The following is a 21,435-nucleotide window of genomic DNA, read 5'->3' as shown; positions in this document are numbered from 1 at the left end:
CTAATATGTTTTATTATACTATATATTTTACTATCATCTATGAAATACATTTCACATGCCAGACTTACCTGATCGATTACATAAACTCCGTAAAATGTCAAAAAACTCTTTATAAACCAAGAATCAGAGTCTTTTAACGTAAGTAACCATTCACTTAACATTTNTTGNATCACACTGCGCACAACTACAAGTGTTACTTCTTTTTTTTTTATAATCGAATCTACCTCTATATTGTACGCGATATTAGCGTCTCTAAAAATAATATTGTCCTTACAGCAATTTTGTCGTTTCCATAATATGTAAGATTTTTTTAAGCTAATTTTGTGTTTTGAGATATTTATCTTACCTAAAGAGAACAAATCCAGTAGTTACTATAGTTTCATAATTGTAGGAATTTATTGGCAGTGCTACATAATGCACGTGTGATACTGATTTGTTGTTCTTTATCTTGTGTCCGATCAATGTCGTAAACTCTTTTATAAGAAATACTGCGTATGAAATGTAGTTTTTCACTTGGAATCTGCTTTGTATAGTACATGTATTTAACACGTAGGCATGTGTAATACACTCCGAAGGTACGATTGCTGTTGCTACCAAATGAGTGGATATTTTAGGTGTCGTACGAAATAAAGTATAAAGTTGATAGTTTTGCATTATTTCTTCACCAAGCATATTTGATAGAACTTTTTCACCGTAATCATGTTTAACTTGAATTGTGAAGTTAGCCTTAATTGCGAAATTATTCCAATACGGAAATATCCAGTCAGCGGGAATACGCGGCAAAATCAAATATCTATATAATGAAACGTATATTATATAAATACATTGTTATTTAACTACTAAAGTTTATACATAGTATTTTTTCTACAAAACGAAAAAAAAATACTGCAGTATTGTTTACTTACGTTTCTTTTTTGTTTTGATGTACATATGGAAAGATCGTTGCACCTATATCTAAAATGCACTCATATCTCATATTTATCCAGTATATTCCAGGTATTATATCTACTTTACGCATCTCTTTTTTAGAGTTCATTTGATATTCTTTTTTAAGGCTAATATCAATGACCAATTGGTTTTCATCAGAGTATAGCATGTATTCCCAATACGAATTATAGACATTGATATCGACGTTACCATCATATAATTTGTTACAAGAACGACCGAAATATAATCGTATATCTTGCAGTACACATGAAACGTTCAGTTTGACACGAGAATCAACAGTGAGAGAATTGTTTTGTACGTTTGCAGAAACATTTATACGATATTCTATTGGGTGGTAACACTGCGGTACTTGAGATAAATTCTCATCAGTTGAAGAAACAATTCCGGTTAGAAATAGTAAGCATAAAATTCCAAAGAATGTAAACATTTGCGTACTGTGAATCTATAAAATGTGTTTGGTTATTAAACAAGAATTACATACGCAAATACAAATGTAACAGACACATTTAGTATGTACAAATTAAATGTTTGCTTTTTCAGATATAAAGGTCAAGGGTGTATGACCGTTGTAGGATATGTTTATCAGTAAGTTGCGATGTTTTTATATTTCTCATGTACGCGTATACATACTTTCACATATTGGTTGTCATGAATACGTTGTTTTTATCAACTTGACATGTAAGAAGAAAATTGAAGATTGAAAAGTAGAAAGTGTGTTAAACGTTTTTAAGCTTAAGATGGTAGATATTTTTAGAAACAAAATTATACTCGAAACGTTTTTTTCCGTTCTGTGAGCGCGTTTTAATTATTTAGTATGTCACACATTGCAATTATTACTTCAATGTACAATTAAAATTTTAGATCGTAATAATATTTATGTAATATTAATCTATGGAGCATTAAGAAGTAGTAAGATTTGTACAATAATTGATAAAATAAAGTAGATATGAATTTTTTAATTGTAAAGTAAAAAAAAACGATTTCCATATTGTTTTAGTGTATGATTAAAACCAGAAGATATAAAAAACAAAATTGTATTCTACAAATAATATACGAGCTTTTCATAACTTACCATGTTTTACATAATAATTATCTTCTAAAATATAAATCTTGAACACTACTTTATACGTATTATCGCTATATATGGTCAAAAACGAATTGCCTGAAAATATCCGTGATTATGCCTGTTCGAGAGATAATCGATAACTATAAGCCAGTTGTTTCCGTGAAATAATAAATACATATCACGATGTAAACTCCTGTATTGGGGGAAACGACCTTACTTAAGGTATATTACGTATACATATGTATAGAAATATAAGTTTCAAAACATGTAGTTTTAATATTCAATAGACAGTCAGTTAAAAACTGTTTTATCCAGAAGACATTTCAGTTTATCTATGTTTTTCTGAAAGTATATAGTTGAGATAATATAACAAAAATTTAACGATATTTTCAATAAAGTATTTTTAAATGTCTTGCGCTCGCGAAGATATAAAAGATTTGTTGCGAGGAAATTAATAACACAGGCGGAAGAAGTAGTAATAATCGAAATTTTAAAATTATTTATTGGAAAATATATTTTCTTTTACCTAGTTGTAACGTTTAGATTTCGTACTTTTTATTTCACGCAGAGACATATGTGATGACTTGCGTAGCGTCACGCTCGACTCAAGCGTGATGGTTTTGAGCAGATTTTTGACAAGTAATATGTTCTACAACTGTATCGATCTGGATATTTCAACAGGACAAAAGTAATATTATTATATGTGTCAACTTAGATTACGCATTTAGCATTTGCCTTGAGACTAGTGTGTTCTATGCGTATAAAAATCGTCACAACTTTTTTTAAAATACAAATATAATTCGCATATATTAAGTATATTTCAGATAAAAACCTAATTTCTCGCTTTGATTTTAAAAAGATGGTGAGAATAAAGCTCTGTAGCATATTCATGGACATTATTGTACATTGTTAAGATTGATCTATATCGGCTTTCGCGTTATTATGTCAAGAATTTTATAAATGAAAAGTTAAATACTTACTCTTAGGAAATTTATTTCTTTTACTCTTTTCTTTCTAAAGTTTATTAAAAAGTTTTGAGGGTAAAATAAATTTTGTATATAATACTTTGCGTGTGCAAAAGTTCATCAAAATCACCAACCAAATGTACACTTCTCTTGTCAGCGTTTAGCAATCGCTTTGCGCTTCGTTCCCAGCAGCTTTAATGTTCTGCCGAATGTTCTTGTGTGACGTTTTTACGTACTTTTAGATATATAACATAAATATAAATAACACATTCTGTTATAATTGCAATGCTTTTATTATAGTAGTTTTAATTAGTAAAATAAAAAAATGGAAGAAATAATACATGTTGTCATGAAGGACGGTATTAATGTAAATAATATCTTTAATTTACTCGAAGACTTAGAAGTTTGTCAAAGTTTGCCGCGCAATCACTTTCCGCTGTGCTTATTAAGCCTAGGTACTTTGAGTTTGCTGCAAAATATCGCGACCGCTTAGCAACTATGTTGCAAAAGCGTAAAACGCAAAGTGGCGTTGAGCAGAATAACTTACATCTCGGTTTTATTTTGAAGTGAGCGCCTGCAAATGGAGCCGCCGTCTGATTGGTTCACCCGTCATTATGCGCAATTATATTGTGCATTGCGCATAAACAAACCGTCCTCGCATTGTGCAAGAGGCTTAACGACTTGCAGCGAACAGTACAGCGCTGTTGGAGGAGTGGGGAACTTTTTCCGCGTCCTGTCGGTTCGCGGACTTTTCTCTCATTGAAAAGACTATGAAGGTAGATAGGTTATAATTTGGAAAAAAGTGTGTTGCGCCAACCCACAATATTTGTGTTTTGTTTCAGATAATACACGTCCTCAATATAAGTGAGGAATTAATATAAGCATAAAACATGGAAGTCATTGAAGTAATGTCTGATGATGAGAAAACGAATAAAAGAAAATCTAAAAGCTGCAATAGTGATTGTATCAATTTTAAATGTAAGTCTGGAGTAAATTTAAAACCAGCATCTTCCTTTGCGTGCGCCTATTATGGAATTACAAAAGAGAAAAAACAGAAAAAGAGACGTGTGATATGTCAAGAATGTTTTTACTTAGCTTTGCAACATCAACAGGTAACTTTTATTCATTGAAGATATCGAAAAAAATGTTAACACAATGTACTAAAGGATTGTAGAGATTACACTGACATTATTAATTATATTTACAGCAATTAGTAGAAGCCTTTGTGGAAAATAAATCATTATTAGATTGCGATTTTCCTGATCACACAATGGAAGTAGAAATTTCTGATAGTGATGATTCTGATGATGACAAGAAAAAGGAACCTTTTGATAACGATGGTATATATCCTTAATATTATTTTTTTGAAATGCTAAACGTCAAAGAACAAAATTTAAGTATACCTATTTCAAGATCCGTTAAACAAAAAACTAGTAGAAAAAGCTGTATTCATCTTTATTTTTAGAATATATACCAGATGATGTGTTTTTGGACATCAAAGATAAATTAGACAATACATTATCAAGCATTTATAAAAAATATAACGTAGACCAGCAAACCAAAGTAGCATGTGACATACTGAAAAACAAATGGCAAAACCTATATAGTAAGTTGCTTTTTTATCTATTTTAATTTTTTTACATAAATAATATGAGGCCTGCGCTATATATTGTATCTTTTACAGAAACAAATGAGAGTCTTAATACCGAAATACTAAACATGATGAGTAATATGGATAAACTGCGTAATAAGTTATATGAAGATTTTAGACCACAAATTAAAATGCTGGAAGAATTGCAGATAACTGATGAGCCTGTGGAGAATATTCATTTGACCGTAGCAACAAAAAAAGTAACTCAAATACAGCATCTATCGACCACTTTGCCACAGGATCAGCCAGACATCATGGCGATTAAAACATGTAATAAGACAACAATACCTAATTTACCACCAAATGGTCCATTCTTTAAACGACGACCAGAAGTTGATCTTAATATTCTTGTCATGAAAAGTCCTGTTATGCCATGGATTAAAGCAAAGGTTTGTATACTTTCTGTTATGTATCATATAAAAAGTGTTTTTTTTATATGTACATTTTAATATTGAATAAGAAAGTAAACAATACAAAAATGTAAGAATCTTTCACATAGATACTGAGTATAATTTGTACGAATCCGTGGAGCGTTCGTGTAAAACTAATCGGAAAAAAGTACAATGCGGCAGTTAAGACAGTCCCTGGCAAACATCTAGCAGTGATTCAACCGAGTTCAGTTATAATTCCAGTTCGAACTCGAGTTGTGTCTGTATTTCACGATTCCACACTTGCCAAAAATTATTACAGCGGAATAGTTGCTGAAGCACCAAAGGTTTCGAATAAATTTAGGTAAAGACGTTAGATTTTTGAAATTTAATAAATTTTTATTTGTTTCCGTAAGAAATAAAACTTTTTTATTTGAAGATTTTGAAAATTTCTCAATTTACTAATAGTATTGAATTATTTATCAAATAACAATTTTGTTACAGATATCTGATATTTTTTGATGATGGTTATGCTCAATACGTTAATCATGTAGACATCTTCCCTATTTGGGAGCCGTCTTTACGTGTTTGGGAAGATGTTCCTAGCGATACGCAAGACTTTGTAAAGAAATACTTGGAATCATATCCTGAGAGGCCAATGGTAAAACTACAACCGGGTCAAAGAGTTAAAACTGAGTGGAAGGGCAAATGGGGAAACGCGAAAGTGTTACAAATAGACGCAAGTTTAGTGCAAATGCAATTCGAAGCCGATAACAGAATCGAGTGGATATATCGCGGATCGACCAGACTGGCTCCTTTGTACATCGAAGTTTTGAAGGCCAATGCGAGACAGAAACTTCAACAGTTAGGCACCACGCACACCCGACATCGTATTCCTACTACTTCTAATGTAAACAAACAAACAAATCATTTACTTCTACTACACTATAGCTTTTCGAATAGCGTTAAAAGTGTTAAAATAGTTTTAATACATAATTTGTGTGATTTTTATAGAAAAATAATTTACCTTACGTTGAATATACGTCTAATGTGGAAGAAGATTTAACGCAACAAGTGCAGGAAGAAAAATCAACAACCGCAACAAGCACAGCATCTGACACGCCGTCCGCTGCGCCGCAGCAATCACGCGCGGTAGCAAAAAAAAGTACTGCTAAACGGCCAAGCAATGTAGATAATACAACGTACAATCCTGTCATAGAGACAAAACCATCACACAGTATTGTTGTAAGTACATTACGTAACGACTCGCGTGTATAATCAACTAATTAAATATAACTGTCGTCTTATTATAATTAATCAACATTACTATTTTTTGTTTTTTTTCTACTTGATTCATTTCATATGTTAATATATAACCATTTGTTTGTAGTTTTACTGTACGCAGAGAAAATACGAGCCGAAGAAATATGTGCTTCACAAGTGTGGGCCAAAGTGCATCAAAGGCATTAAAGTTTCGCATGAAGATTTGAAGGGTCTCTCACCGCTTTCAATACCTTTATTATGCGGTTGGCATCGTCAGCTTTGTAAATATTCGAAGGGCAAGAAAGTCATCATTTATCAGGCACCGTGCGGTGTCAGATTACGAAATATGGAAGAATTGCATCGTTATCTTCGCGCAACCGCTAGTACATTATCTGTTGATCTGTTCGATTTCGATTACTGGGTGCGCGCTTTCGCGGACTTCGTTGTGGAGAAATGTTTTATCAACATCAAGGTGAATTATCTCAAAATTTGCGTTAACATTTTTAAATTTATTTACGAATATCCAATAACAATACGCAAGAAAATTTATGTGTATTGATATTTTTGTTTATAAAATATGTGTATAAAATTACGTAGTTATTACAATATGAATAAAAAAAACATTGTGCTTTTGCATTTAAAAGGATCTCAGTTATGGCGTGGAAAATGTGCCGATACCGTGCGTGAACGACTTGGATCACACGCAGCCAGACACGATAAGATATACGACACGTCGCGAGCCAACGGAAGGTGTTAATTTGAATCTCGATCCCGCGTTCTTGTGCAGTTGTGATTGCGAGGATGATTGTCAGGTATCAAAATTTTCTTTTTCTTTTTTTTGTAACTGTCTAAAGCAAATTTGTACGTTCTACTACAATTCTATTTTTTTTTTTTTAAGGATAAAACAAAATGTCAATGTTGGCAATTAACGATACAAGGTGCTACTTTGGGAGGAAAAGTGCCGAATATCGCGGTTGGTTACATATACAAACGTCTGCCTGAACCGGTTACCACCGGAATCTACGAGTGTAACTCGGGATGCAAATGTTCCGTGAAGACGTGTCTCAACAGAGTCGTGCAACATCCTCTCGCGTTAAAATTACAGGTATTTAAAACGGGACCGCGTGGTTGGGGTATAAGATGTCTTAACGATATTCCCCTCGGCGCTTTCATCTGCATATACGCAGGAAGATTACTCACCGAACAGGTACAGATGTCTTTCTGAAAAAAAAAAAAAAAAAGGAAAAGTAACTCTGCTTATTTTTGTAAAAATTATCTCTTTATTTTTAAATTTTGTTCTTATTAATGTTACAGGGCGCGAATGAAGGAGGTAAAAATTACGGCGACGAGTATCTCGCAGAATTGGATTACGTGGAAGTAGTAGAAGGTTTCAAGGAGGGTTACGAAAGCGATGTTCTCGAGCCGGAAATGCCGATCTCGGCTGGGGAAGACGATAATGATAAAGAAAAAGAATCTGTGAAAGAAGTGAGCGACGAAGAGGACACCGCGAAGGAAAGCGCTAATGACTCCGACGAAGACTTCGACATCAATAATTATGTAGCCGATAACATAGATTTGATGGAAACAACTGCAGAATCTTCATCTATCAGGTAATTATACTCATGATGAATTCGTATTGTTTGTAATTTTTACCGTATTTTTGTATTTTCTTTCTTTTTTTTTTTTTCTTTGTTACTCAGAAAACGTCTGCGAAAACGAAAAAGAAAGAGAACGGATAATCAACCGGATGTATCCGAAGAGAGCAGTGTAGACGGAAACATGGTGAAAAACTTGACAGACGGTTCAAAGTTGTCAACGAGTGAGAATCGTATAATAGATCACGATACAATTAATATAAGCGACGATGATGACAGCAGAAGTAACGATGTGAGAGAACCCAGCAGATTTGAACCGAGTGTAGAACCGAATCAAATACAGAAACCAGTTCATAAATCTGTGAGGGACTATTTTGGTGAAGATGAAGCTGTTTATATTATGGATGCCAAAACGACCGGAAATATCGGTCGTTATTTGAATGTAAGTGGACTTACAATTTATATATGTTTGTTATTGTAATATTTGATGCGAAAAATATAAAACTTTTTTAAATGTCAACGTTCATACACTCGTAAATTTTATACAATATTTATAATAATTTATATGTAAAATTCACATATTCTGAACTTGTACTACGTAATGTTTTAGCACTCCTGCGATCCGAATGTCTTCGTGCAAAATGTTTTCGTCGACACACACGACGTGCGTTTCCCGTGGGTAGCGTTTTTCGCGTTACAATATATAAAAGCTGGACAAGAACTAACGTGGAATTACAGTTATGATGTTGGAAGTATACCAGGCAAAGTGATTGTTTGCAAGTGCGGTGCAAGGAATTGCAGAGGCCGTCTTCTGTGAACTGTGTATTTTGTGTGGTAATACAAATTTTAAATGTAAATAAAATTCTGTTTTTGACTCTAGCAAATTTGAGACTTCATAATTTACGACATGTGAACTCGCTAAATTATCGTCATCATTATTATGTCATCATCAATACTTTTTACATGTACGATAATAAAGGTATTTGCACGTCCATGTTTCTCTATAATATTTTAATTTATATTTTTCTAGTCTGATAAATGGTCTATATAATTGGTTTCTTCCGACTTGCACAAACCACTTTAAAAAGTGACATATAATTAATTATAAAATATCTCAATTATTGTGTCAGAACTAGAGATAGAACTTTTATAAATGTAAAAAAGCATTTTTTACTATTTTATAAATTTTTTGAGTATATAAGATCAAGCTTTTGTGTGTGTGTGTGTGTGTATGATTGAATGAAAAAAAAAAAAAACGAGAAGGCAATGTTCATAACAATTATGTATTTACTTATTATTTTTGATTATTGTACATTCTTAGCATTCGTTAAACACATTACGACGTTAGCATTACAAATGTAAACTACTTTTTTTTTTTTTTTTTATCGCAATTTACACATACAAAATATCTCGTTTGGAAAACTCAACTTAGCAGACGAATAATCCCAACAGGAGAGTTTAGCACTTTGCTTAAGAATATACAGAGAATCTACCGCGACAAAAATATCAGGTATAAAATGGAATATATATTTACGACGTAAAAATGTATAAAAAAGTTCTCAGGATTTATAAATTAATAACAAACAATTGTAAAAGCCGCTTACTGTTTTTATAAAATATATCAAAATACATTTATATGTATATCATACGACTGTAAAGTTTAAACTAAACTAACTTTCGTAACTTGTCTTCTTAGTTGCGAAGAATAATAATATCTCTCTTGTCATCGTAAATTCGTAACTTATACGTGTATTTAGAACCATCAATTAATTATCGCAAGAATAAATGTGAACTCTTTTATCATACACTCTCTCGACATGCAATATAATTGTTATTATCATATTATTATAAAACAGCATCCACATATCTATATACTCATTTAGAGCGTTTAAATACGATACCCTAGTCGTCATAGGCGAGAAATAAAAACAAAGCTGGAGTAGAATACTCTTTCTCACTCTCTTTCTTTCCCTGTATCTCTCTTTCTCTCTATAAGGAGGAACATTAACATACTAAAGTAACAAAATTATGATTTCGCTTGATTTTGTTTGGTTTTATGCTAGTGGAGTTTCAAGAGCTGTTTAATCTCATCTTTTTCAGCTGCATCCAAGTAGCTCGTGCCATCCGGCGTTAAGCCATCTGGCTTAGCGCCTTTTTCCAGCAGCAGTTTCACACAGTTTGTGTGTCCTTCCCAAATTGCTGCCAGCAATGTCGTGATTCCATGCTTATCTGTTGCCTGTATATGTAATTTTTTGTGTATTCAACGCTTTATTTCTCTCAAAACTTGTAGCATTATGTAATTTTTTTTATATGCAAGAAAAGTTTTTCTGATTATAACTTACATTAGCATTTGCTCCTTTTTCCAACAGGTATCTGACAACCTCACTCTGGCCATAGTCCGCCGCATAATGTAGTGGTGTTCTCCCATCAATCATTTGATTTACATCAATATTCTAAGAATAACAATATTTAGATTAGCTAAACACACATTTTTATTTTACAAAACTTAGTATTTAATGATCATTAAATGTGTAATAAAACTGCAAAAAGACTTTTTTAATTTTGTTCACACAATCTCTATAAATTATTTTAATTTGCAAACTGTATCTCAGAGAAAAGGAAACAGATAATAACTTCAACTGTGAACAAAATCATAGTCTAATCATACAAATTCCATCTAACAAAAGGGATGTGTCAATATGCTATAATTGCTTCTGCCTTTAAGTGCTTCCGGCAATTAGAAGTACGTGTACAGGTATCTTCTTAATATTACATCTCTGATACAGTTCAAAGAATGGTGAAACTTTTAGCGTATGACAATAAAAAATGTGCGTGCAAATTTTTAAAACGTTTTTTAAAAAAAGAGTCAACATGTCATATTTGCCTTGTTCTCGACGATATCTCGCACTTGCTCGAGATCGCCGTTCTTTATTCCCCAAACAAGCTCGCTCATTCTTGTCGTCGTTGTCGCTTCTGCGAATCCACCCACACGACAAACAATTTTAAAACGCTGAGTCCACTAAAATCCAAATTTTCTCTCACTCTTATCCCTTCCGTGTCCCAGTCGTTCGCCCATGAAATTTGGCGAAACTTCGAATACCACCGACGGGAGTTTCGCGTTGACAACTTACAAGAGCCAAATACACCACGTAAGAAAGAAAGAATTTTCGAAAACAAGCGTTATTGCCACAACCGAGGAGCCGGGAATTGAGCACCGCTGGATCATCCGGACCAACGACCAACTTCAAGCAGTTGGAGTCGATGGAGCAAGGAAAAGGTTAGGTCATCTAGACCTCAAATATATCGAGCAATGTTTGTCTCTTTCACAAATGTGTGTAACGAGTAACATTTAAATTTGTTTCACTCAGAGATATATATATATTTATAATAAGAAAATGGCATCAATTGTTCGCGTTGGTATCGCGAAGATTGGATACAATAATCTCACTAGGCGGTTATGTAAGGTTAGTGTTAACACAATTGTTAACAGATTGTATTTCAGTTTTGCACAGAAATATGGAACAATTTGTTATGTCATCATCCTCGAATGAATTATCAGTATAAACAATATTCATGTATGTATAACATTAAAGATCCTTATTATATAATATAAATGACACTCGAATTGATGTACAAAAATTAATATTAATATAAAGAAAATTATTTTTTATCCGTCAGACTTCTAAGTTGTATATATATAATTTGTGTAACAGGTAAAAACTACCAGCAATGTAACGCAAGTAGCATTCATCTCGCATAAGTCAAAGCGAGTAGGTCGACGACAGCTTGCGCCTTTTGATTACTTCAACAAGAAGTATGGTTTTTGGGCTAAGCTTTTCGATCCAATGGTGGATCGGTGCGACGAAAATAGCAAGATAATTGTTGTTGACGGCCCTATTGCTGCAGGAAAGTCTGAAGTGGCTGCAAAACTGGCAGAAGAGTTTGAAATGGTTTATGTACCACCACCCTCTTTCGACGATTATTACATAAATCCTTACGGATACGATCTGCGCACACTGGATGACAGATTGTCTCCGGGTGCACAGTCGTGCGATATCCAGAAATTTCTGACAAATCCTCATCATGTCAATGTGCCCATGTTTCAACTTAACTTCCTACAATTCAGATATGATCAGTACATCACTGTCGTTTTACATTTGTTGTCAACCGGTCAGGGAGTGGTGCTAAACCGATCTTTTTATTCCGATGTTGTGTTCGCAAAAGCAATGGCAAATGCTGGTTACTTACGCCCACAAGCGCTGAAATTTTATCAAGAAACTGCAAGATTTACTCATTTAGAGATGATGAGACCTCATTTAATCGTTTACCTGGATGTACCTGTAGACACAGTCAAGGTTTTATTTTTATTAATTTTACTGTTTTAGAAAATGTCAATATGTATTTAGAATATTTTCTGTATTATTTCTAGTTTCTGTTTAATCATGCATTAAACATTATTCTCAGGAAAGAATTAAAAAACGTGGTATACCATACGAAGTGAATAGCAAAGTGTTGACAACAGACTATCTACAAGACATTGAGAATACATACAAACAGGATTATTTGAAGAACGCTGCGACACATTCTCACGTGCTGATCTATGACTGGACAAAAAAGGGTGATATTTCCACCATGGTTGAGGATATTGAGATGTTGAACTTCGATTACGACAAGAAAGAGAAAAAAATGAGAGATTGGACGTTTGAAAACGTACAGGAGCTGCGAAGGAAGAGATGGCTTTGCATAAATAGAGATTTTCTCCATGTAGATTATATGAGATACGACTTATCATGTCCGGAAATGCACTATACTCCTGAGGAAGACAAAGAAATAGAAGATATAATGAGAATAGTATGTATAAGACACAAAATAAGTTTATATCTTCAATGCAATTTTTTCCGTGTAAACAATAGTGCAAAAAATATAATGCCATTAATATATCAATACTCTAAATATTAAGGAATTAACTATTAAAATTTAGATGAATCAATTAATTACAGTAAGAACAATGCTATAAGAAAACAATCTTTTTAATTTTCCCCAGCTTGAGACAATAACCATATGCATTTGTTAATTTTTAGGTACCCGGAGAAAAGTATTTGAAAGGATTTAATCCTGATCAGGGAGATAAAGTTTTGTGGAAAGTTTGGGACGAACCGCCCCTTGGTGGAACTTTAATACCTTATTCGCGGGATTTAGATATACTAAAGAACGAAGTAGAGAAACTGAAGGCCAGTGCAACGTTATAAAAGCAAGGAAACTATATTTAAGCGAAAACAATAGTTTGTAAACGATGATTAGAATGAAAATAAATATTTGTGTCAACACCAGGAAACAAATGTTTTTTCCAACGACTCTTGGCTATTGATTTTCTTCTCTTTATACTATTGTCACATTTATCCGCACTAGTGGCATTTTAATCTTGATAAGCGTATTGAAAATAAATATTACAATAATCTATAAAGTCATGTCAGAAACAGATGTATCAGTGAAATATCGTATTTAAAATAAAAATCACCTTTGCTTGTAAGTAGTTTTTACATATGTATAAATTATTATTTTTCATGACATCGCGCATAACATTTAACACATGATTTGAAAATATATATATATATATATATTAATATATATTTTTACTGGCTTATGATACTCTTCAACATACATAGAGTATAAAGATTATAATCGTCACGTAAATGTTATTATACACAGAATATATATTTTTTTGTTTTTTTTTTTTTCAAGACACATATCAAGTTTTACGTTGGAATTTTGACAATCAGTAAGCTTTCATTAATATTTCTCAAGAATATGTAATGCAAACATTTATATAATATTTACTCATGATTCATTTATGATTTTTAAATAGAGAGTCCGTATGTTGAAAAAGATAAGAATTGCACATATAGTAGATTAAACTATCAAACGACTTCAATTGAATTTTTTCTATGGAATTTGATTCTAGTACGTTGTGATATTAATGACTGACTTCCCGGTGTAAACTATGTAAAATCGCGAAATTCAAGATTGTAAAAATTAATTTTTATCGTTTATAAAACTTGTACTTATCACAAAGAAAATGTTTCTTTGATTTACTTCACTCTTGTGAAGTGTGTGGTTACAAGTAGACAAATTGCAATCTAATCACTTGTACGGAGACACATCTCTTATTTTTAACCCTCAGTATACACATTATGTCTAAGTTCCTATTTAGCCACACATGGGTTAGCGTAACCCGACGTTTTCTTTTGCTTATAACTCGAGCTGTAATCAATCAATCATTTTGACGACTTTTTTCTTCTATCGATAGCCCATCATCTCAAAAAAAAAAAAATCTATATTAGAAAGTCAAAAATAGTCCAAAGCAAAAGATATTACAACGCCCTGGCTTACGCTAACCCAGTGTGTACACTGGAGGGTCAATTGTAGCAAGTTAACTTTATATTACACTAACATGCTCACTCCAATAGAAAATATAAAAGTACAAGTGTAGACAGAGAAAAGTGTCATTTTTGTTTATCTGATATCAACATATAAAAAAACTTGTTAATTAAAACTCAAGGAGAAATTGTGTAATATGTGATCTATCAAAATTGTAGCTGGGTTCTTAAAATCTGGAGCGAACATTTTAACACGTTATAGAATTTACTTATGATTTTTCTGTATCTGCGAGATTTCTGCGCAGATTCGATAATTGTATCTTAAACCTCCTCGCACCTCCCGTGGTTGTTTTATTCGCACATAAAAAGGATACATAGAAAGGGTGCATTCGGAATGTGTTTAAGGCGACCTTTGACATTCTTAAGGTTCCATCAGTCAGTTTTTCTAAACATTTCGGAAGTAATTCCCATATGAGTATGCCGCAATGACTTAGGGCCGTTTTTGCAGGTAGACGAATTCTACGGACATGCACAATATCCGCGTATAAAAAGTTTACTTAAGTGAGAGGAACCGGCAGTGGTTTTTTTGCTGCTTTTTTCTCTCCAAAATGTTCTACGAATTCAATAAACCAATGTGTTCCGCCAAAAAATCGATGGTAAAAATCCATCTTCTCTCGTTTCTCTTATATGTATATATATATAATCTTTTTTTAAATTTACTAAAATATTCCCTTTTTATGTATATTTATATATATGTGTGTAATCTTTTTTTTACCATTTTTCTCCCCTTCTCTCTTCTTGGATATAAGTCTCTTGGATATAAATCTCTTCTTGTTCCTATGAATTTATGTTCATTCATTTCAATTTTCGGCATTTGCTTGTATTATGAGAAAATTATAAAATTCGAAATCACATTTATCAATAACGAAGCGACAAAGCTCGCAAAAACAGAGATATACATTCTACGGAGCTAAGCTACAACAGGAATTGGTTTTCCGCGCGGTTTTGTAAAATGCCTTTGACTGAGCACTGAGACCTTCGGACTTGGAAACCAGATCGTCCAGCTTCTCTCCTCTCTGTAGTAGCGCGTCTAAGGTATTGTGCTGATAAAAACATGTGAACAGAATTGTGAGTGTTTAATATTCATTTTTATGTAAGAAGGAATTTAATTTGCATTAATCTATAGTTTGACTAAAAAGCTCTTGGTTTTGAAATCTCTTAATCTTAGCAAGAAAAAAGATCAAATCGTCAATTTTTACCAGAATAATCTTTGTCTCGTCCAAGTCATTTTGCATTTTTGTTAGCGCATCTGCCTCGACCGGATTCTGATACTTGGCTAGATATACATTGATTTGTGGGAAATCAGTAGTCACTTCTTTCAATGAGGGCCATGTCGACGGTGGATTCTTGACTGCAAACTCATCCATCATCTTTGTGATCAAAGTGTGTGCCACTCTTCTGGGATATTCATGATCCGAAATGAGTACTGCAGCAAGATTATCAGCACGCACATATACATGGCACATGTACTCTGTAAGTAATTAATAATATTTGTTAATTACTAGTGAAAAACTCTGATCTAATTGTAAAACTTTATTAGAAGTTACATATAGATATGTCACAAATTATACCTGATTCTTTAACACTCTGTCTGGCACATGTCTGTGTTCTTTCTACAATAGTTTTACTAACAAAGCACATGAATTCTTTAATACTGCTTCTTTGAAAAAACGAGAACGACTCTACATCATAAGCTCCTTTTAATGTAGTTGCTGATGTAGGATTTTTATACAGAATAGATAACGCATACAACTTCACCATCTTGAGCTACAAAAACTGATAAATATAGTTTCAATATTTGACTATAGTCTTGTGCGTATGTGTGTGAATTCTTTACTACATTTAAAAATAAAAATAAAACGTTTTATATTAAAAAATGCAAAACTGCGTTAATACACATTTTAGAAACATTTAAAAAAATTTTAAACTAAAAAATAAATATGAAAAAAATGTAGAGCTCTCTCATAAGAGTTTCATATAAATTTTATAAAACTTACAAAACTAAATCAATAGTTAACTCAATACGAGAAGAAATATTTCTACAATATATTGTTTTTATAGATATTTCTAGATAGATTGTTTAAATTCTGCAATGCGCGACACACAGATAAATAATACATATTTACATTCATCTATATGTACGTGAAGAGAAAAATATTTAAAAAATGTGTTGTCAAAAGTATACTCACAGGTTTTTTTTTTAACGGTATAATTATTACGATTGGTGAAATCTTTGGTGATCGCGATGAACTTTGGCGAATCCTGTTGCCGGTACGATTTGACTACCAACAGGATGTACGCTGTCCTAAATTAATGGAAAGTCATCTTGTTTTTCTTCGATGAATAAATGCAATCACCTCGACCTACCAGAAACGAAAGCAACCATGTTGGCCATTTTATATATATCTGATATATATCACACACCACACAGTGACACTCAACTCCAACAATGTGTCAAACAACGAAACAGCTATATATCTTCATCGATAATTCACATTTGCACCTTCAGTATCCAGTGGATTCAGTTGGCAGCAGGGCTGTGTCCAGTTAAGAGCCGTCTACAATGGAGAGTTGTAGGCTGTAATAGTAAGAAATTGACCAATCACAGATAAAGTACAGAAGAATAATCGATTGTGATTTGTCAGTTTCTTACTGTTACGGTCTAAAACTCTCCATTGTAGACGACCCTTAAGCAAGGGGGGAAGAACTAGGGGAAACGAACGAACGCAGGAAATGCAGGAATACATACTGGAAGGCAGTATCCTCACTTTGACTGTTTTTCCTCTTTTTTACGACGGTTTCAGGCGCTGGTTTTAGCGCCCTTAGGCGTTGTCTACAATACAGCCGTAAGAAATTGACCAATCACAATCGATTATTCTTCCGTGATTTGTCTGTAATTGGTCAATTTTTTACGGCTTACGACTGTATTGTAGACAACGCCTAAAGAGCCGTCTACAATGGAGAGTTGTAGGCCGTAATAGTAAGAAATTGACCAATCACAGACGAAGTACAGAAGAATAATCGATTGTGATTTGTCAGTTTCTTACTGTTACGGCCTACAACTCTTCATTGTAGACGGCTCTTAACAAAAATGATTTAACAACTGCACAATGTAGTCGCGTATAACTAAGGGCGATGTCCCATTGAGCGGAAATCTATAGCGGAACGGAATGTGCGGAACCAGCTCGATCAATCGTAACCATAGAAAAAGCGAAGGAAAGAAAACGGAATGGCTATGATTGGTCGAGCTGGTTCCGCACATTCCGTTCCGCTATATATTTCCGCTCAATGGGACATCGCCCTAACGGCAAAACGTGTTGAAACGTGTTCACACGTATTCACTTACACATTCGTATTTAATTCATATAGTCCAGGTACATTTTATAAAAGGCGCCACTAACGCTGGTACACGCAGTTTGGTGGCCCTGACTGGCATTTGCTTGAAACCCACTAATGGGGCATGAGCCATAATAGCGAAGAAGAAGATTTACAGGACGGAAAAGCTATTACAGTGATTACACATTTTCTTATGGCCTTGGTCGCTCGGTCTTTTCTCTGATGAAAATACAATATAACCCCGATATAAATGTAAGTGAATGGCGACCGAGTTAACGGTCATTTGTGCGTAGTGACAGAGAAGATTTTTTGTGGAAAGAATTTGGCGTCCCACACCAATTCATCTTCAACGAATAATTTACATTTAGACTCAGATTGGCGTATGGACTAACAGAGTAAGTCTACAGACCCATAATTGCAAAGAAGAAGAAGAAGAAGATACAACCACCATGACGACTGCGCTGTATTTAGAACATTATCTTGACAGTAAGTATTTTGGATTATTCGCTATTTTATGTAATGGTGTGTTTTGTTGTGTACAAATTATAAAACAAACTTTAAAACAATACGAAAAATTGTTAAATTATGATTCGGTTTCTGTTATTTTTAATCCTTCGTGGTCAGACTTTTTCAAAAATGACGAGTTGGTCAGGGCTGTGTTCAGTTAAGCAAGATGGAACGAACTAATGCAGGAAATGCAGGAAATACAGGAATTCATTAGTTCCAATTCCTGTATTTCCTGCATTTCCTGCATTTCCTGCATTAGTTCGTTCCATCTTGCTTAACTGAACACAGCCCAGACCTGGTCTGAGATTCATACGACTTTAAGATCAAATATTTCTGTAAAAAATCAATTATTTTTTTCAATTTCTTTTTCTTGAATCGAAAGTCTGAACACTTCTGCGTCGATCAAAAACACAAATTGAAAAAAATTTCTAGTAGTTTCGAAGATATAAGCGTTTAAAAAACAAAATTTTCTCGAAACACCGGTGCGCAATTTCTAAGTGGGTCTAGGAGACCCACATTTGACTACAAAGGATTAATTTATGTTCTATCATTTTCTTTGAATTTTTCTTCTCAAAGCAAACAAACTTTTGCTTGCTTTGTATGCAATACTTTTGTTGATATATGTATATCTTAATGACTAAGATAATAAAATTGTGAAAAAAAAACAATATTTATTTTATCCTCAAGCATGTAGATATCCAAACTAAATTTAAAATCAAATCTGTCAATTTTAAGATAAATTGCAAGTTATATTACAGTTTATGATAATTTCATGAGAAATTATTAAGAAATTAATTAAGAATTAATTTTATAATAAAAAAATTATTGAACAATTTGTAAACAATAAAATATCTATCAGTTACTTCACAATATAATATTTTTTATCAAGATATATGCTGTGTCATACTATATGTAAGTAGATATGCTTATTAATCAATTTTTTAGAACAGAGATACTACCGCATATTGTTTTACAAGAATGAGAATAATATTTTAAATTATAGTTTTTATTTTATAAATTTATAATATATACATGCACAACGTACATACATATATGTATGTGTATATATATATATATATATATATATATATATATATATTTATTTATTTATTTATAGAAAATAATCATTGTATAAAAAATGCTTCTTTCAATTATAACTAAGAGAAATGTCATATTGTAGGTCTTGAGCATTTACCAATTGAATTGCAACGAAATTTTACTTTGATGAGAGATTTAGATGCTAGAGCTCAAGGATTGATGAAAGATATTGACAAGCTAGCAGATGAGTTCTTGAAGAATGCAAAGAATAAAGACTCATCAACAGAAGCAAAAGAAAAAAAGAAAGAGGAGCTTTCTCATATTCAACATCTCTTTAACAAGGCTAAAGAATATGGAGACGACAAGGTTCAATTAGCTATTCAAACTTATGAATTAGTTGATAAGCATATTAGACGATTGGATTCAGATCTGGTAAGATTTGAGGCAGAAATACAGGATATGACAATAAATAGCAGTAGAGCTATAGAGGAGAGCAATGCCAGCAAAAAGGGTAGAAAGAAACTTAAAGAAAAAGAAAAGAGAAAAAAAGGCAATACAGCTAGCAGTGATGACGAAGGCAAAAATGCAAGGAAAAAACAAAAAAAAGGTTTTATATAGCAAGCTTTATTTATTTTTTTATTTTTTTTATTTATATATTTGATATAAATGTGTGCATTTTTATTAGGTGGCTCTGTGGCTTCAGCATCCTCGACTAGTGCTACTGCTGGTGGTGTTCAAGTAGATTCGACAGCACTTGGACACCCAGCCGACGTCTTAGATATGCCGGTTGATCCTAATGAACCAACTTACTGTCTATGTCATCAAGTATCATATGGAGAAATGATTGGTTGTGATAATCCAGATGTATGTTTCATTATCTATATCTTAACACAATGGTGTTTTTTAAATATTTTTATGCACGACTTCTAAGTTGGAGCTGCATTTGTGTCATTTTATCTTCTTTTATATTGTTTTAAATCTACTTCTCATAAAAACTTCAATCACAAAACTTGTTTATTTATTACTATCATCGACTTAAGATAAAAATATAGGAAGGCTGTGAATATTTCTATTTTTTAAAGTTGTAGTCTTGCTCTTTTACTTCTTCTAAATGTAGAAAATCTTATAATTGTGTTGACGTAATTAATTCCGTTCATTTTTCTTTTCCAGTGCCCTATTGAGTGGTTCCACTTCGCCTGTGTAGGTTTAACTACAAAACCTAAAGGAAAGTGGTATTGTCCCAAATGTACATTAGATCGTAAAAAGAAGTAAACTTTCTATAGGAAAATCAGAAGCGGTTCGTATAGCGATATTAAAAACAACTGTACATTATTTCTAAAATTACGATGTAACATTTTATATTGAAGAATGCAAAAGAATGCGTTGTGTAAACACCATGTGTAAATAATATAACTATATTTGCTGCAAACAATAAAGTTTATTTGTGAGTATATTAACAAAAAGTGGAGAGTGTAAATAATTCCTTTAAGAAAGATCGCGTCACTTTCTCTAATAAGATGGGATATAGTTAAAGCTAGTAAACTTCTTGCAAGAGGAGTGTAAAAATGTTGTATCTTTACGTATTAACTCTTTCGTTATGGCTGTATAAATATGTGTAATTTATAAAATAATTTAAATGTTAATTAAAAACCGAATTAATGCAAAATAAAACAAGCGCCAACTTTAGTTCAACTTGTTATGTGAATGCCAATTATAATCGGCGCTCGTAAACATAGGTTTTTGCATAAATGTCGATTAAGAACCTCTCAACCGTTGAGTTGTCTGAACGCATCCATTTACTCACCGTGTATACCAAAAGAAACAAAAAATATGCGTTCAAAGACGCGACGTTGGTGCATTTAATCCGTCGTACGGATGCCGAGCGAATGTTTTCACATTGTTACATTGTTGTCAAGCGTTACATTCAGTCTATACGTATACGTCTATGATGACAGTTTACTAATTTTGAGTACAATAGAACAGCATTTTGATATATTTATCACAGCCTTAAAACAGTTTTATTATACATAATTTATATATTTATAGAAAGAGAGGAATATTATGTTACACGTTGTGTCTCAGAATTAGCGAACACAATTTTAAGAATAGCTTTCTCAGACAACTTAGAGATAAAAGTAGTTTGAATTGATCGTCATACAAGAATCTAGTCTGTGAATTTATTTGTTATTTATGTTGCCCTTATATTCTGTGCTTGGCTCGAATTTTTTTTTTTTTTTTTTTTTTTTTTTTTTTTTTTTTTT

General features: G+C 32.7%; 6 protein-coding genes across 8 annotated transcripts in view; 3 read left to right on the top strand and 3 right to left on the bottom strand.

Annotated features, from left to right (window-relative positions):
• Nucleotides 1-2,118, bottom strand: part of LOC109857861 (aminopeptidase N-like) — a 7,563-nt gene extending 5,445 nt beyond the window's left edge. Inside the window, exons 1-4 of the mRNA XM_020434612.1 lie at nt 2,021-2,118; nt 906-1,390; nt 347-793; nt 69-252 (exon numbers count right to left, since the gene is read on the bottom strand). Coding sequence (XP_020290201.1) covers nt 69-252; nt 347-793; nt 906-1,390; nt 2,021-2,023 — 1,119 coding nt within the window. The 5' untranslated portion in view covers nt 2,024-2,118. The remainder of the gene's footprint in view (nt 1-68; nt 253-346; nt 794-905; nt 1,391-2,020) is intronic.
• Nucleotides 2,119-3,625: 1,507 nt separating this feature from the next.
• LOC109857860 (histone-lysine N-methyltransferase SETDB1) lies at nt 3,626-8,848 on the top strand. Its single transcript, XM_020434611.1, has 14 exons — nt 3,626-3,755; nt 3,822-4,091; nt 4,187-4,319; nt 4,445-4,585; nt 4,664-5,019; nt 5,130-5,362; nt 5,503-5,908; nt 6,013-6,243; nt 6,389-6,733; nt 6,906-7,073; nt 7,160-7,468; nt 7,576-7,871; nt 7,962-8,298; nt 8,467-8,848. The coding sequence occupies exons 2-14, from the start codon at nt 3,870-3,872 to the stop codon at nt 8,671-8,673; spliced, it is 3,384 nt and encodes a 1,127-aa protein (XP_020290200.1). The 5' UTR covers nt 3,626-3,755; nt 3,822-3,869; the 3' UTR covers nt 8,674-8,848.
• Nucleotides 8,849-9,120: 272 nt separating this feature from the next.
• Nucleotides 9,121-10,980, bottom strand: LOC109857864 (myotrophin-like). The gene is made up of 3 exons (XM_020434618.1): nt 10,741-10,980; nt 10,199-10,309; nt 9,121-10,092 (listed from the first exon to the last, which is right to left on the bottom strand). The coding sequence occupies exons 1-3, from the start codon at nt 10,807-10,809 to the stop codon at nt 9,916-9,918; spliced, it is 357 nt and encodes a 118-aa protein (XP_020290207.1). The 5' UTR covers nt 10,810-10,980; the 3' UTR covers nt 9,121-9,915.
• A 98-nt stretch (nt 10,981-11,078) lies between these two features.
• LOC109857862 (NADH dehydrogenase [ubiquinone] 1 alpha subcomplex subunit 10, mitochondrial) lies at nt 11,079-14,187 on the top strand. Of its 2 annotated transcripts, none has more exons than XM_020434614.1 (4): nt 11,079-11,320; nt 11,570-12,211; nt 12,321-12,707; nt 12,938-14,187. In XM_020434614.1, exons 1-4 carry the CDS (start codon nt 11,252-11,254, stop codon nt 13,103-13,105), a joined length of 1,266 nt encoding a protein of 421 aa, XP_020290203.1. In that variant the 5' UTR covers nt 11,079-11,251; the 3' UTR covers nt 13,106-14,187. The 2 variants fall into 2 exon arrangements, with proteins under 2 accessions (XP_020290203.1, XP_020290204.1); XM_020434615.1 differs by lacking the exon at nt 11,079-11,320 and adding an exon at nt 11,333-11,431.
• A 165-nt stretch (nt 14,188-14,352) lies between these two features.
• On the bottom strand, nt 14,353-16,712 carry LOC109857863 (synaptobrevin homolog YKT6). 2 transcript variants are annotated; one of them, XM_020434617.1, is made up of 4 exons: nt 16,483-16,712; nt 15,865-16,069; nt 15,493-15,764; nt 14,353-15,336 (listed from the first exon to the last, which is right to left on the bottom strand). In XM_020434617.1, the coding sequence occupies exons 2-4, from the start codon at nt 16,052-16,054 to the stop codon at nt 15,196-15,198; spliced, it is 603 nt and encodes a 200-aa protein (XP_020290206.1). In that variant the 5' UTR covers nt 16,055-16,069; nt 16,483-16,712; the 3' UTR covers nt 14,353-15,195. The 2 variants fall into 2 exon arrangements, with proteins under 2 accessions (XP_020290206.1, XP_020290205.1); XM_020434616.1 differs by having other exon boundaries at nt 15,865-16,060.
• Nucleotides 16,713-17,674: 962 nt separating this feature from the next.
• On the top strand, nt 17,675-21,406 carry LOC109857897 (inhibitor of growth protein 4). Its single transcript, XM_020434669.1, has 5 exons — nt 17,675-17,881; nt 17,998-18,115; nt 19,317-19,781; nt 19,860-20,038; nt 20,345-21,406. The coding sequence occupies exons 1-5, from the start codon at nt 17,852-17,854 to the stop codon at nt 20,444-20,446; spliced, it is 894 nt and encodes a 297-aa protein (XP_020290258.1). The 5' UTR covers nt 17,675-17,851; the 3' UTR covers nt 20,447-21,406.
• Nucleotides 21,407-21,435: the final 29 nt, after the last annotated feature.

Source organism: Pseudomyrmex gracilis, unplaced genomic scaffold, assembly GCF_002006095.1.
Source record: "Pseudomyrmex gracilis isolate BER0280 unplaced genomic scaffold, ASM200609v1 scaffold_177, whole genome shotgun sequence".
NCBI lineage: Eukaryota > Metazoa > Arthropoda > Insecta > Hymenoptera > Formicidae > Pseudomyrmex > Pseudomyrmex gracilis.
This window is presented reverse-complemented; position numbering and strand designations above follow the sequence as displayed.

Coding starts and splice junctions, on each gene's coding strand:
- LOC109857860 (XM_020434611.1), top strand. CDS start 3,870: ATGGAAGTCATTGAAGTAATGTCTGATGATGAGAAAACGAATAAAAGA. Junction 4,092..4,186: donor TAGCTTTGCAACATCAACAG/GTAACTTTTATT, acceptor TTATATTTACAG/CAATTAGTAGAAGCCTTTGT. Junction 8,299..8,466: donor ATATCGGTCGTTATTTGAAT/GTAAGTGGACTT, acceptor GTAATGTTTTAG/CACTCCTGCGATCCGAATGT.
- LOC109857864 (XM_020434618.1), bottom strand. CDS start 10,809: ATGAGCGAGCTTGTTTGGGGAATAAAGAACGGCGATCTCGAGCAAGTG. Junction 10,310..10,740: donor GAGATATCGTCGAGAACAAG/GCAAATATGACA, acceptor TGTTATTCTTAG/AATATTGATGTAAATCAAAT. Junction 10,093..10,198: donor AAAAAGGAGCAAATGCTAAT/GTAAGTTATAAT, acceptor TTACATATACAG/GCAACAGATAAGCATGGAAT.
- LOC109857862 (XM_020434614.1), top strand. CDS start 11,252: ATGGCATCAATTGTTCGCGTTGGTATCGCGAAGATTGGATACAATAAT. Junction 12,212..12,320: donor TACCTGTAGACACAGTCAAG/GTTTTATTTTTA, acceptor CATTATTCTCAG/GAAAGAATTAAAAAACGTGG. Junction 12,708..12,937: donor TAGAAGATATAATGAGAATA/GTATGTATAAGA, acceptor GTTAATTTTTAG/GTACCCGGAGAAAAGTATTT.
- LOC109857863 (XM_020434617.1), bottom strand. CDS start 16,054: ATGGTGAAGTTGTATGCGTTATCTATTCTGTATAAAAATCCTACATCA. Junction 15,765..15,864: donor ACAGAGTGTTAAAGAATCAG/GTATAATTTGTG, acceptor AATTACTTACAG/AGTACATGTGCCATGTATAT. Junction 15,337..15,492: donor ACGAGACAAAGATTATTCTG/GTAAAAATTGAC, acceptor TGTTTTTATCAG/CACAATACCTTAGACGCGCT.
- LOC109857897 (XM_020434669.1), top strand. CDS start 17,852: ATGAAAATACAATATAACCCCGATATAAAT. Junction 17,882..17,997: donor AATATAACCCCGATATAAAT/GTAAGTGAATGG, acceptor ATTTACATTTAG/ACTCAGATTGGCGTATGGAC. Junction 20,039..20,344: donor TTGGTTGTGATAATCCAGAT/GTATGTTTCATT, acceptor TTTCTTTTCCAG/TGCCCTATTGAGTGGTTCCA.